Below are 15,274 nucleotides of genomic sequence, written 5' to 3'. Positions count from 1 at the left end.
CCCACGATTTTGTCGACTAATCGATTAGTTGATTTATGTTTCTCCACAAAGCATCACACAAAAGCACCACTTTAAATCTTGTGTTTATGTGCTCATAAGTTCCTTAGAAATAAGTGAAAAAAAGCATAAATAACGATTCATCGACTAAATAAATCTTAGTCAACTATGACCAAAATGACAGATTAGTCGACTAATCGACTAAGAGGGGGCAGCCTGACTAAAAAGCAAAGAAGATGTGATTAAAAAAGTTCTGCAACCTAAATTGAGCCTATTTTCTATTTGCAGTGATTCTGTGGTGATGAACTTCTTTTGATCACGTTGTAGTTCTTTTTCTTCCTGGTCCAATAGAGATGTGTGTTTACGTCCATCAGATCTCGCCTGACGGTGCTTCTCTCTCTCTCTCTGTGTGTCTCAGGTCCCTGGCCCTCGGGCAGCAGTACTCGTCTCTGGGCTCCCAACCCATCCTGTGTGGCTCCATCCCCGGCCTGGTGCCCAAGCAGCTGCGCTTCTGTCGCAACTACATAGAGATCATGCCCAGCGTCGCAGAGGGGGTCAAGCTGGGGATCCAGGAGTGCCAGCACCAGTTTAGGGGCCGCCGGTGGAACTGTACCACCATCAAGGACAACCTGGCCATCTTTGGCCCTGTGCTAGATAAAGGTAAATTATTTACAAGAAAAAAGGCATGAATCTTTATTGTAACTCAGTGGTTGTTGCAGTGTTACAACACTCCCCGGTCTCCCCTGTGTATCCGAGGCTCACAGTTCAAAAGGAATTATGATCTAAATGATCTGTGCCAACCAACTCGCTACTGTAAAATAACTTTGCTTATTGCAAGCTGTTACAGAACGCACCCCCTAAGGCTCAGCACTGCCTGTTCTCTGGGCTTTTGCTGACAAACGCCTAACTAGGGCAATTACAATAATATACACCTTTCCCCGGCTGCACTGAGAAATGAACGCAGGTACAAGCACTGACACATTATTCAACTTCCATCCATCTTTAGCTCCATTTGTCTTCAGACTTCTTTTTGGTTTTCCCAACCGTGTTTACACTCTCGTACATGAAAGAGGGTCAGCGCGGTGAAATCTATCAACAGCACCTGACATGTACAGCTGATATACTGGAGACATCCGTCAGGCGCTTCACACGCAGAATACTAATCGTAAGATATCTGCACACTAACTGTGTCCCACTAAACGTGACCGGGGGGGAACAATAGGCACAGGTGTCCCAGTCCAATCCAATCCAAATTTATATATAAAGCACATTTAAAAACAACAAAAGTTAACCAAAGTGCTGTACAACACAATAAAACACCGAGACCAATTTAAACCCAACAGGAAATTAAAATAATAAAAGCGTTAAGACCAATAGGAAAGGATAAAAAAAGGCAACTCTCATGCCGAGCCAAAAGCCAAGGAATAAAAGTGCGTTTTGAGGTTTGATTTAAAAACAGTTAGTGTGGGAGACAGCCGAAACATGTGAAGGCAGAGCGTTGCAGAGCTTTGGATCTACAACTGAAAAGACTTGGTCCCCTCTGAGCTTTAACCTCAACCTAGGGACAGTCAGAAGCAACTGGTCAATGGATCCGAGTGTGATAAAAGATGTGGTTTTAAAAGGTCTGAGAGATAAGTTGGAGCTTGACCATTTAACGATTTATATGTTAATAACAAAAATCTTAAAATCAATCGACGAGCTGCCGCGTTATGAACAAAGCTGCAGCCGAGACAAAGAGGCTTGGCTCACACCAGCGTAAAGGGCATTACAATAATCAAGACATGTGGTGATAAAAGCATGTATTACCTTTTCAAAATCATTAAAAGATAAAAAGGACTTAACCCTGGATAAAAGCCACAGTTTTGAAAAAGCTTGATTTCACAAGTTTAAAAAGGTCGATGTTGGGGTCGTTGCTGCCTCCATTGGGTCCAAAAATAATGACTTCTGTCTTGCTCTCGTTGACCTTGAGAAAATTTAAAGCCATCCAAGCTTTGATGTCTTTGAGACAGGCTAGCAATGGGCCCAAAGAGTTTGTGTCAGGTAGGGCAGGTACAGTCACGTGTCGTCAGCATAGAAGTGGAAGGAGATTCCATACTTTCTAAGAATGTACCCCAGGGGGAAGCATGTACAGGGAAAATAAAATAGGACCAAGTATGGAGCCCTGGGGGACTCCACATGGGAGAGGGGCTGAGGAGGATGTGAAGGTAGCCAGGTAAGACCTGAACCACTCAAGAGCGGTACCTTTAAAACCAACATAGGGCTCCAGACGAGGAATTAAAGTGTGTGTTGAAAGCAGCTGTGAGATCTAAAAGCATAAGAATCTCAAGAATCAGCAGTTAATAAAAAGATCATAACATCATTAAGGTGTCCCCCTTAATTATAAAGGTAGACGTTTGTGTGTTGTGCGTGAGGCTGCTGATTGGAAATGAATTAGCCCGTGTGTCAGAGGGGAAGGAATCTGGGCAGAAATGGGCAGTGTGAGCAGTCCAAGCTCCTCAGTCAAATAAAAGGGAGAGGGGAGGCCAAATGAGATTACAGGCAATAGAAAAGGGCCGGGGGGCTCCGCTCAACCCCTACTGTGCATGAAGACCAGTGCGCGCCTCACACAGTCCAGCTCCCACGGACGCCCCATTCACACGCCCTTTTGACTCTGTCATGAAAACAGGCTGAAAGGGGATCTCTCCCAACCTAGCCTAGGGAAGGGAAGGGAAGGGAAGGGAAGGAGGAAAGGAGGGAAGGAAGGTCTCACTTTGGGAGTGATGAATGGAAAAGTTGGAGTTAGCGAAGGGAGAGCTAACCACCAGCCACCGTAAGCTGCGTGTTGGCCATGGTGGTGCTGTTGGTGGATGCCTGGAGGAAGTGGGGGGTTGAGGTCCTGTGGTGGGTGGTGGTGTATGGGATTTCAGCTCAGGGTGTTGGCGGAGAGGTGGCTGGAGAGAGAGAGGGGTGGGTGGGGGGGGTTAGGGAGTTTAGGGAATGCCAGCTCCGGGCAGAGCGGGGCTGCGGGGGCGCGAGTCGCTGGGCCCTTTGTGTGGATAATACAGTGTGACACAAGGGAAACAAAGGCGGATTGATGGGCCCAGCAGGTAGCAGAAGCAGCGCTAGCCATGGCTAACAGCCAGAAGCTCCAGGGGCCCAGGGCTCACAGGCCCCCGTTGTGGAGGGCCCAGCGAGGCTTGCCAGGGCGAGCAGGGATGCCCAACCTGAGGACGGAGTGTCATCCAATCATGCAAGGACTCACTGCGGATTTACTGTGTCCTTTTTACTAGGAATGAACGGGGAAAATACAGATTTTATAGACACACAGAAGGATAAGATATATCGAAAATAACATATTGTTAACACACGTTTTTATTGATATTCTTCAAATATTACTGAATATAGTTGTGATTTACACAGAGAGGTCTAGTGTATTGGGATGCTGTGTGTCGCCTACATATTACGTGTGTAACTGAATGCGATGCGAGCGAGCGTCAGCAAAAAAATTGCACTGTTTGATTGCACTGTTTTCAACTGGAATGCCCTAACTGGCCGCGAGCTGCGCTGCACAATGCAGCGACGTTTTGAGCTGAACTTCTGCCCTGTTTCTATTTATTCATGTCGCTCAATTTGAAAGCGCCGCAATGGATGAGCAACGGCTGATTCGTGAAGCTGAAAAGAGGAGTTATCTATACGATATCTCCTCATTTCACTATAAAAACCTAAATAACATCACCTGAAAGTTTCCTACTTGCTGTTAGTTATATTGTGAGTAATTTCCAGTAAATATCACATTATAAAACGTGTGTTTTCAGTTTAAAAAGTACAAAGGTAGGAAGATATCAAGTCTTTTAAGTGGTTACGTCTCCAGTCTGATCTCAAGCACACAGCTGATAGGGTGTCCAATGTTACTATAAGTAAATAATAATCTTCTTATCTTGTTGTGTCTCTTATTCTGTCAATAAGAAGACACAACAAGGTCGTTCTGTGTTCTTATAAAAAAATATAGATATCCCTACATGCATTTTCTGGCTATGGCCACTAGGGGGTTTTACAGTATTTTAGCATCTGCATTACATTCTCACCAAATCAGATATGTCCATCTGACCTTTCACGCTGTAAATTATTAACATCAATGACCGTCAGAACTGCAGATGCATAAAAAAAGACCCTTGTGGCATCATTTTTAGCCCTACAGGCTAACATAAGAAGGTATTTTTTGTTTTGCAACTTTGCTTGCAGACACTCTCAGGGTGGGAAAATATGACTAGCCTCCAGCCAAACATCAGTAAACTTTGTTTGTGGCTTGTAAAGCAGTCTGATCGGGTCTTGAAAAGCCTCGTTGGCAAGCGGGATAGCGGAGGAATTTCTGGCTGTAGTCGCCAATGTGGTCTGCAAAATACGGGTTTGATTTTCTGGTCGTGTTCGTACAAATTTCAAAACTCACATCACGCAATTGTGCATTTCACAAACTCCGCTGCTTCAGGACGCCCACCCCTAACCTCTGTGTGTGAGTGTAACGGGTGAGCCTTGGTAAGTGTGCTGTGATTGTGAAACAATGGTGTCTGGTTACATAATAAGCTGTTGCCTTCAAAGGAGGCGTAACTCCATCCTTCAGTGTGAAAAAAGAAACAGGCCGACACACTGCTAGGTTTCACTAGAAGGCCTAGGGGCTGTGAACGGGGACGGGTGGGAGGTGGGGGTGACAACATTCCTGAAACACTATCCAGATGCAAAGCAGCACACCTCAGGGATGACAGGAGGTCAGTGAGATCCCACTGAGCGTTAGGCCCTCCTGACACAGCCACAAAGGGCTGATGTCACTGCAGGGACTCTGCTTCTAGGCTCCTTCGTGTGTCCAGTAATGTGCTTCCTCATCGCTGATGTTTACATATTATAAAGTAAGAGAGGGTTAAAAAATAAATTCCATAGGCTTCTTGTTTTTCATATAAATGTTCTCAAAGATGAAATGTTGCGTTAAAAGGTTATTGCCTGGAGGAATCCCTTTCAATACGTCTGTCTGGATGTTGGCAGCGGGAAAGATTGCCTTGTCCATGTTCAACACAAGATTGACACTCTCTCTCTTTCTCTCTCTCCTTCTTTCTGTCTGTCTTCATCCGTCTCTCTTTCTCTCTCTCAGCAACCAGAGAGTCGGCGTTCGTCCACGCTATAGCTTCAGCAGGTGTGGCGTTCGCAGTGACGCGCTCCTGCGCCGAGGGCACGTCCACCATGTGCGGCTGCGACTCCCACCACAAGGGGCCGCCCGGGGAGGGCTGGAAGTGGGGCGGCTGCAGCGAGGACGCAGAGTTCGGGGTGCTGGTGTCCAGGGAGTTCGCCGACGCCAGAGAGAACCGCCCGGACGCTCGCTCGGCGATGAACCGACACAACAACGAAGCAGGACGCACGGTAAACACATTTAGACACGTGTGCAGGGATGTCTTGTTAGGGCTGACCCGAATACCGTTTTTTGGGCTTCGAAGCTTCGGTAAGAAATATTCGAAGGTATTCGAAGCTTCGCGGCGCAGCAGGCCGACATGTTTGACGCACTACTGTACACACAACAAACAGCGATATCTGTCTGAGAATAAATAATAATAATGAATAATGTTGTGGGATTATTCCTTATTTCATAGGTTATTTTGGTATTTATACATTATTACATACTTATATATAAGAAAAATTAAAGAAAAAACATAATACTTCATTTTACAGGTCCGCAAATTTCATGGTAATTAGGTGATAATTAGCAAGTAACCTATTTGAAATTTCTCTGGAATCAAAATCATCAAAATTTACCTCAAAATTTATCGAAAATTACTTTATTATAAACATTATTTAATAATTATATTCTGCTATTTCCCAATAGATGGTAATTTATTTAATACATTTCCAGGAAAAGAATACAAAGTTAATTGATATGCTTTATTTCCATGTCTGCTGATAAATATAATAATAATTAGCAAATAACTTATTTGAAATTTCTTTCAAAATTAGCTACCAGGTTACATTTGTGTAGACAATAAGTCACACAATGGTGAGATTTGTGCCTGATCAGAAGTGTCTTCTATTAGTTTTGGTTTTCCACCTCCGATGAAGAGCAGCGCACAGCCGCTTCTCAGGCCTAAGGGCCTTATTTTAACCATTATATGCTATTTTATATCAATTTTGAGGTAAATATTTGGCAGTAATTCCAAAGACATTTCAAAGCATTCAGCAGCATTCGGGTCAGCCACATTAATGTGTCCAAAAGTAGGTAGACATCTGAACATTACACTCATATGTGATTGTTCCAAATTCATACGCCGTCATCTGCTGCTATAACAGCCTCTAATCTTTCTGGGAATTCTTTCCACAAGATTTTGTGGAAGGCATTTCTGCCGGGATTTGCTCCCGTTCAGCCATAAGAGCGTCAGTGAGGTCCAACGCTGACGTTGGGTGATCAGGTCTGGCTCACAGTCCAGTTCATCCCAAAGGTGTTGGATGGGGGTTGAGGTTTAGGGCTCTGTGAAGACCAGTTGAATTCTTCCAAACCAAACTGGGAAAAACATTTCTTTATTGACCTGGCTTTGTGCAGGGTGGGCATCGCACATGTTGAAACAGGAAGTCTTCACCAAACCTTTGTCGTCCAAAATATCATTATATGCTGCAGCATTAAGTTTTCCCTTCTCTTGATCTAGCAAAACAGAAGCAGCTTCTATTGTTTTTGCGCATTTTGTACAGTGGGATGACCCTACTTCACGTCACTGTAATACATCACATTCATTAAACAACCTCAGCAACATAGACTGTATATGAGGAGTGGACGTAGTCACCGTGACGTCACCCATTGGTTTGTGGACTGCTGTTTTGAAGCCTCGAGTTCTGCATTTTGGGGTTTTAGCTGTCACCATCTTTGTTTTTTGCAACCAGAAGTGACATGAGAGAGTGGAGCTAAGTATAACCGAACGCTGAATAAGACATTTTTAGGCGACCAAAATGTTTTAATTAACTTTCATGAACTGAAAACACACTGTGAAAGTGTTAAACAATACGACAAAAACACAATGGACAACGCCGTGGTAGCGACCTGTCAATCACAAGGTAGCCACGCCCTAAAGCATCCCCTGCTTTATGGTCTATTTGATTCTAAATGGGACCATAATTTACTAAATGAACATCATGCTGTATTGAAGAAGACTTGAAACAAACGTTTGATATCATAAACTCATGTTTACAATGTTTACTGAGGTAATAAATCAAGTGAGAAGTAGGCTCATTTTCTCATAGACTTCTATACAATCAGATTTCTTTTAGCAACCAGAGGAGTCGCCCCCTGCTGGCTGTTAGAGAGAATGCAAGTTTAAGGCACTTCAGCATTGGCTTCACTTCTCAGACCTGGATGTTGCCGACTGCTCAGCACATGTTGTACTATAGACGTAGCAAAACGGGGAAACTGAAACAGAGATGCATTAAACGATGGACAACCTGGCTGTCGTGCAAACGGAGCGGATTTATCCAGGAAACATCCCTGTTTGGGATTACTAATTGTTCATGTGACGGGCAGGGATTTGGTATTTGACTTGTCCGCACATTTCTGGGTTTCCACCTAAAAATGAACACTTGACTTTGAATGACTGGTTAATTACTTATCTAAGCAACACCCTCCCTCCCTCCCGCCCGCCTCGCCTTTCATGCCTTGCATCCCAATGAAAAAATTCCCTGACAGTCAAATAACCCGAGTGAGTTGAGGGGGGGGAAAAGAAGGAAATCAGCTCAGACTTAAAACATCACTGGCTGCTGTCACCGCTCGGAAAGAAATGGGCTCCCCGGCTGCTCGCTGAGGGGCAAATGGAGGGACCACACGGCAACAAGACGGCCCTTTGATGTGAGCACACAGGAGCAGCCAGAGAGACCACAGGAGCTAGAAGTGAACAGCAGCACTGTCAGGAGTCTCCTCTCCTCTCCTCTCCACCTGGCCCTCTCACGCTCCATTATTTAGCCCCGAGGGCCTCTGGGACTTGATGTTGGCATGACAAGCTCACAGTGATGTCACTAGTCCACCCCCCCCCCCACCCGCCGTACCTCTATCCCCCCCCCCACTCTCCCCTTCCTCAGCCAGAGGTGCCACAGCCACCTGCCTTCCGCCCCAGCTGGGGGAATTCTGCAGCTAAATATAGCTGTTGAATTAAAGCACAACAAAATCAAAACACAAAGGTAGAATAAGCCCCGCGGCGGCACACTCACGATGTGAGCCAGTGACTTCAGAGGGAATTAGCAGCAGCGCAGAGCCTCTGTACTTCACAGCTGCATGACACTTAAATAAATTGCAGCCAGTGGCGTATTGTTTTTCTTGGCCTGCTCCGCGAGTCTCCAGTGGTTTTGTTAGTCTGCGTTACTGAGTTTCCTGTAAATGTCTGACCATAAAATTCCTACAGATCTTGCTCGGTGGTGACTGCCCCACAAGCACAGAGTCAGTTATCAAATTAAGACTGGCACATTTTTAGTTCGTTACACTTTAAAGGAATAGTTTGTAGCTTGCTTCCTCTCAGAGGATGGCGGGTGTTTTCAGTTTGAATTCACAGCAGTTTAAGGGGATTCCAGCGGCAACTGAGAGACAAACAAATGTTAAAACCATTGTTGATTTTAGACTCTTTTTAGGGTGCTCAAGCACAACTAAATTTCATCTCAGCAAAATAATTATCAAACCCTCTGACACCCACGGGATCACCATCGATCACGGCCGACATTACTGTCTTTAAGAGACTGTAGCGGGCTCAGTCTTAAAGCTAGAGTGAAGATACTGGTATCATATGAAACTAGAAAACCTAAGGAATCCATTTCTATTCAACCATGTCATGTTAGTTCGTCGGCAATGAGGCTGAATAACGTTCCAAATTTTAGGCGAAGCAGCGGTATTTGATGAGTTGGGAGTGAGAATGTACACGTCACATTCTCATTAGAATCGCCCCCGGTCGAAACGTCCATAGAAACTTCTCACCACGTCACAGCTCCAAAGCTCTGCCAAGAGAAGAGTATTTAGGGATTTCTTGGCTGAGGAAAATAGTTTGAGGCACACTGAACATATGGCTCATATGGTGTATGCATTTAACAAGTTTCTATATCTATTCTATATCTTTGTGTCTTCAGAACAACCTTTCAAAGCCTACAGGCACTGACTCTCTACACTCTATTTTTAGTATAGCTTTAAGGGATCAGGAATGGTTTATGAAAGCTTAAACATGTTGGATGCTTGCCAGGCTAATAAATAGTTTTACTGAGTTGTACATTTATCTTTCAACCAGGAATAAAAAGTCAAGTTTAGAGCCAGTAATGGCTTCAAACATTCCTACAAAGTAACTATGAAAGTGTCTTCTTGTGTTTCTCAGACCATCCTCGACCACATGCACCTGCGCTGTAAGTGTCACGGCCTGTCCGGAAGCTGCGAGGTGAAGACGTGCTGGTGGGCGCAGCCCGACTTCCGCATGCTGGGCGACTACCTGAAGGACAAGTACGACAGCGCCTCCGAGATGGTGGTGGAGAAGCACCGCGAGTCGCGGGGCTGGGTGGAGACGCTGCGGGTCAAGTACAACTTCTTCAAGCACCCCACCGAGCGCGACCTGGTCTACTACGAGGGCTCGCCCAACTTCTGCGAGCCAAACCCGGAGACCGGCTCCTTCGGGACGCGCGACCGAGCCTGCAACGTGTCGTCGCACGGCATCGAGGGCTGCGACCTGCTGTGCTGCGGCCGCGGCCACAACACCCGGACTGAGAAACGCAAAGAGAAGTGCCACTGCATCTTCCACTGGTGCTGCTACGTCAGCTGTCAGGAGTGCGTGCGCGTCTACGACGTCCACACGTGCAAGTGAGAGGGCGCTTTCAGACAAAAACTGACTGCTGGACAACAAAAAGTGCTGCCTGCCCTTCAGCTCCCCAACCTCCTGCACGACCTCCCTGCTCCCTCCAGACAGACTCTGCATCAGACACATATTCATCAGCACACACACTCAGGCCCTAATGGGTAATGGCACATCAGCTATGGATACTTCTATACCTTCTTTTTTTTTTTTGTAAAAATCTTCCAAACCACTACGCCCATCTCCATAATATCTGACGCCCTGTGTTGACCTCTAGTCTGAGGTCTAGTCCGCTCTCATGGGAAGAGTTGTGCCACTATTCCCTGCAGCATCTCCCTCCCCCTTCGTCTTTATTTATTTCCCCTCCATGCCAGCACAATGTTTGTGGCATGTACAGTAACACTTTTTACCTGTGAGATTAATGCAGTAAAACAACTTTCAGACTCTCTTTGCTTTTGAATAAAAAAGCTAACTAACACCTCACTTCTCCGGCCAGTCTGGCCTTTTGTTTTTAAACTAAACCAACCTCTACGCCGTCACTTATTACGTGACACTGAACACGTCGGCAGCCCCCGGGGAAAACCATCACTTTGTAACTACTGAACTGAACAGGTTGGAAGTGCCACAGTCCTGTCTTTTGTAAACTACTGAGCTGATGAAATCCTCAGTGTTGCTCCTCTCCCTGCTGACTGACTCTACCGCACCAGGATAAGATATATGCTACCGTCTTGATTTTATAGCCCTGCATTTCTGACATATTACCCATCGGGCTGGGAATTGGAGGTATGCAGCATGTGTGTGAACAAGCATGCTCATTCCACTAACCTACACATGTATATGTATGCACTATTCAGTTCCACTCCAGGTGGTAGAGATTTGAGCGTTTGTTTACGCGAGCAAACTTCTCCGTCATCGCGAGCTAGCGGTTCTCATGAATGGACGACTTTGTTCCCGCGTCCGGGCAACCTGCAAATTGCTCATAATTTCCAACACAACACAACACAGTCGTACATTATTCAATCTAAAAGGAGCGATGCGGTGAAAACACACCGCCGTTCAAATTATATGAGTGAGTAGATCATTTTTGTGGCATTTATAAACGTGAGTCAAGCTTCAGCATGCTTAAATATTAATTCCGGTCTTATGAGCAAACTGGGAGATCTTTTTATCTAAGGTTCATCTTAGAGGCTTTTGTCAAAACTTTTTATCACTGTAAAAAATAAAAAAAGGGGGACGTGTGACGACATGTGGAGACCAGAGAAGGTTCTGATTGGCTTTCACCTCCTCCCTTCCTTCCTTCCCTTCTTCCTTCTCTCCATGTTTCCCCTCAGTTGAGGTTTCTAAGAAGCCTGATTTATGAACTTGTACTCTTGTCAGTACACCCCAAGAAAATACTCCTGCCTCGCGGTTTTGGTTGCGGAGATATTGGAAGAACAATACTGTAATTTACTCACAATATTTTTGTTTTTCAGAGGACGACATGGATGTCGGCCCGTTTTTTTTATAACAAAAGGAAATTATTTTCCGATCATTGAGGTTGTGATTTGTTTTTGGGTGGACAGAGACGACTCCCAGTTCATGTAGATTCTGAGAAGAAGAAGAAGAAGAAGAAGGTTGGGAAACATCATCAGGAGCTGGATGATTTATGTGTGCAAGATGTGGATGACGGCTGCCAGTGACAAACAGAAGTGAACGGAAAAAACGGACGGATGGACGGATTCACATTGGTGGAACAAACCGAGAGAGGTTTCCACAGAACATGTTCTGACAGTCCCACCTGCTTCCTATTAATTATATTTCAAAACAAAACAAAAATACCCAGTAGTGTGTAGGCCGTCCTCTCTTTTGTGACATAGCTTAGCTCATTTTGTGTCATCTTCTACGCAGCCCTCCCTACCTGGGCCTACCTTTCTGTGTTCAGTCCCCTCCACTTCTCCCGCTATATCCAAAGTTTTGTACAAATGTTTTAAAGTGAATAATTCCCTTTTTATTTTATAATCGTAAATGTTATGTTTTTATAAATATTATTTATTATACAATGTATATATCTGTATGACTGAACTAAGATTATATATTTGAAGAACAAAACTGTCTCGTGCTTTTTTGCTTTATAGCCAGAGGTACACACACTAACATTAACCCTCTGAGACCCACAATAGAGACGTTTTTGTCTGTTTTAGGGGGGTACAGGGGGTCTTTAGGGGGAGATAGCAGGTCAACAGTAGATGTCACATAGAAGTGGTGTACATCATCTGAAAGCTGAGAACCTGAAGATTAATTTGAGATGCAGCTCAGCACTTTGTGTCCAGTTGTTCTAGTCATAAATCAGAAATAAACATTTATTAATTAGTTTATTAATTAATCAAAATAAATTGTTATAGTGTATAAGGGTTTAAAACATTACAATAGAAGTATATGATGGCCAATCCCATGCTCTATTATGTCTCATAGATTTTGGGGTTGATACCATTTGTTACACAGATTTAGTGCTAAATTTAACCATTTTTTACCTCTCAAGAATTGATAAAAATGATCAATAATCCCCCCAAAATACCACATTAATAAACCTCACTTCTAAACTAAACTGACGGTGGTCCAATCTGTGATAGAAAGTGCTCCTTGCGTAATAAATAGTATTATATAGTTGTATCACATACCATATATTCCTTTTAAAATGAGGCATTTAAAGAACATTTATCTCGTTGAGAACAAATCCCATGAAAGGACCAAAACCAACAACACTTCTTCCTCTTCTTCCGCTCCACTGTTGTTCAAAAACTATTAAAAACACATCAATTAGCCATAATGTTGCACTGGGTGACATGTTCCTTCATTATCATGAACACACACACACTGTAGTTTATTTTGACTCAATGCTACATACACCGTCCTGCTGCCACAAATACTTACTAGAGCACCACATGTGGATTAATCCGCCGCTGAAAATAGTCCCAAAAAGAAGCACTATTCCCTCCTGTTTGAGTAACGGTCGATAAAAACTACAGTGACCAGCTGTTATTGGTAATTACTGAGCCTTTTTAACGATGAAACTTTATATTTGTATTGAGAGACAGATGTTGATTTTGGTCTTTTCTTGGGATTTGTTAATAAGAAAAACAGAATAATGCCAGCCTTTGCCTAAAAAATGTCCAGCATACAATTAAAGCTAGGGTTGGTAATCTTGCGAAACTGGCAAGAATACACTACATTTTAAAAACGAATTAACCAGAAAACACAGCCCAGTGTTGCCAACTCTTTTCCAATGAAAGTAGCTAGCAGCACCAGCTCCAAAAGTCCCTAAATCTAGAGAGAAAGTTGCCAAGTCGGCAGCACTGACAGCCCTTCGCTTCAGGCGTCCCTCCAAAGCCACTCCCCCACTATTATCATTACATTTGTGCCGAATTAAATGATTGGACGGGTTTATTACAGGCCTGCGACAGCCACAGATTCTGGATTATTTAATTTTTTTGTCAAAGCATTTGATTTATTGATTGCTGTCGGGATGTAATGAGAATCTCAACAAACATAAATGATTACCAACCCTAGGTTTAAGCATAAATATGGAATATTATTGAAGAATTGGCTGTTAATTTGCTTTATACAGTAGTTAATATGTATAATGAGATGATCCAGATGACGACTTTTATTGCAATAGCATGCAATATGTTAAAAAAGATGGAGCATCCATGATTGCGCGTCATTATTGACAGAAAGGAAAGCAATGGTTGCAGCTAATAATCCCCCAGTTCTGCTTCATTTTTATTTAATTACACTTGTATATAAAAAAGAGAAGACCACACAGTAGCAACATGGTCGCCCAGACAGCTGTGACGAGCTGCAGTAGCTACTTTAGTGGGTAAATGATTGACAGTGATTTGTTGTTGAGCTGTACGCTGATTGTGCAACATGCTGTACGGTAGATGCTACGGAGGTTAACCTCAAATGTCTGAGTGAGTTCATCTCATTATGAGATGTCAAATTTTCTCATAATTATGCAATAATTACACCACATCATAATTCTAAAGACACGTCCTTATGATTTCAACATGTCATAATTATGAGAGGAACACTTGATAATGAAAACAGCTGGTGTTTTTTGTCTTGTGTGGCATAAGGGTTTTTCATAGGAACTGTGGTAAATTGAGACTGAATCAACAAATACTCAAACCTGCCATTACTGGATGAATGTTTTGAGTATTACTTTGGCAACCTGGATGCGTCAGATGCGAATCACCGCTGTTTGCACAATGAATTACTGTAAATAATTTGCATACATCATTGTTTCCAACAAGATTTGTTGAGACTGTGGTGAGTGGACGTGTTGAGGCGTGCTCCCCCCGTGAGAACGTTTTGTACATATTAAAATTAAATGAATCAATCTGGTGCACTTTGACAGCGAAACTAAGAGGCTAGGTCTATGAAGAACTTTGTGCTCTATCAGTGGTGGACTGTAACTAAGTACATTTAGGCTACTCAAGTACTGTACTTAAGTACAATTTTGAGGTACTTTACTTGAGTATTTCCATTTTATGTAACTTTTTACTTCTACTCCACTACATTTCAGAGGGAAATAAGCCCTTTTTTACTTCACTACATTTATTTGAGAGTATTAGTTAGAGATTCAGATTGCAGCCTATTATTAAGTAGTATATAATTATTAAAGATAGGGTCGACGATGTCGGAAAGCTAGCGTTAATATGAAAGTAGCATCGCCTCAGGAGCTCCGTCTAAACCCCCCCTCTACCGTCAAGGGCTCCTTCCAAGGCAACGCCCCCCAACACATGCACGAGCGCTGCCGCATCGTAACTACTTCACAGAGCGGAGAGAGGACCTCAACTCAACAACGCTACCTCATGACAAGTAACCGCGGCAGTGCTACTGCAGGGCTGAGTTTTCTCTTCCATTCTCCAGTAAACATGGGGCGGCGACGCTCTTTGAGTTCAGGCTGGTGTATGCCAAGGGTAGAGGTACGAGCAGGGAGGCAGGGAGGCATCTGATTGGTTCTTTCCAAGCGGACCGCGAGGCAGTGATTGGTAGACGTTTTTACAGGATTACAGCAGCTACAGATGACGGCTCTTTTCCGGTCCTTTTTCAGAGCTCATCAGTAATGGATCGCTGTCGGGGTGTAAAGACCATTTCAACCAATATAACAAATAGTGTAGACTGGAGAACATCGTCAACCCTGCCTTTAAGTATATAAAGTAGTTAAAATGAGCTCCATCTTTTCCAGCTGCAACATTAACCTTCTGAACACATTAATGCATCAATAATTAATGGTGCCTTCAAATGGGGTCGTGTTTACCGTGTAAAGAGTCCAATATAATCCAACGAGATAATATATATCATTGTGAAATGGGCCATTCTGCATAATGAATACTACTGTACACCCCAACTTTTGCATGGAAACACATCTTTAAAGCAGCATGAGCCCCCCCGTGGTGTGAGGTAACTACTTTCATAACATC

General features: G+C 43.7%; 1 protein-coding gene across 1 annotated transcript in view; it reads left to right on the top strand.

Moving 5' to 3' along the window:
- wnt3 (wingless-type MMTV integration site family, member 3) overlaps positions 1-12,056 on the top strand; it is a 29,358-nt gene extending 17,302 nt beyond the window's left edge. The window contains exons 2-4 of the mRNA XM_037755785.1: positions 416-657; positions 5,117-5,382; positions 9,342-12,056. Coding sequence (XP_037611713.1) covers positions 416-657; positions 5,117-5,382; positions 9,342-9,821 — 988 coding nt within the window. The 3' untranslated portion in view covers positions 9,822-12,056. The remainder of the gene's footprint in view (positions 1-415; positions 658-5,116; positions 5,383-9,341) is intronic.
- Positions 12,057-15,274: the final 3,218 nt, after the last annotated feature.

The sequence above is a fragment of the Sebastes umbrosus genome, chromosome 20 (assembly GCF_015220745.1).
Source record: "Sebastes umbrosus isolate fSebUmb1 chromosome 20, fSebUmb1.pri, whole genome shotgun sequence".
Classification (NCBI taxonomy): domain Eukaryota; kingdom Metazoa; phylum Chordata; class Actinopteri; order Perciformes; family Sebastidae; genus Sebastes; species Sebastes umbrosus.
This window is presented reverse-complemented; position numbering and strand designations above follow the sequence as displayed.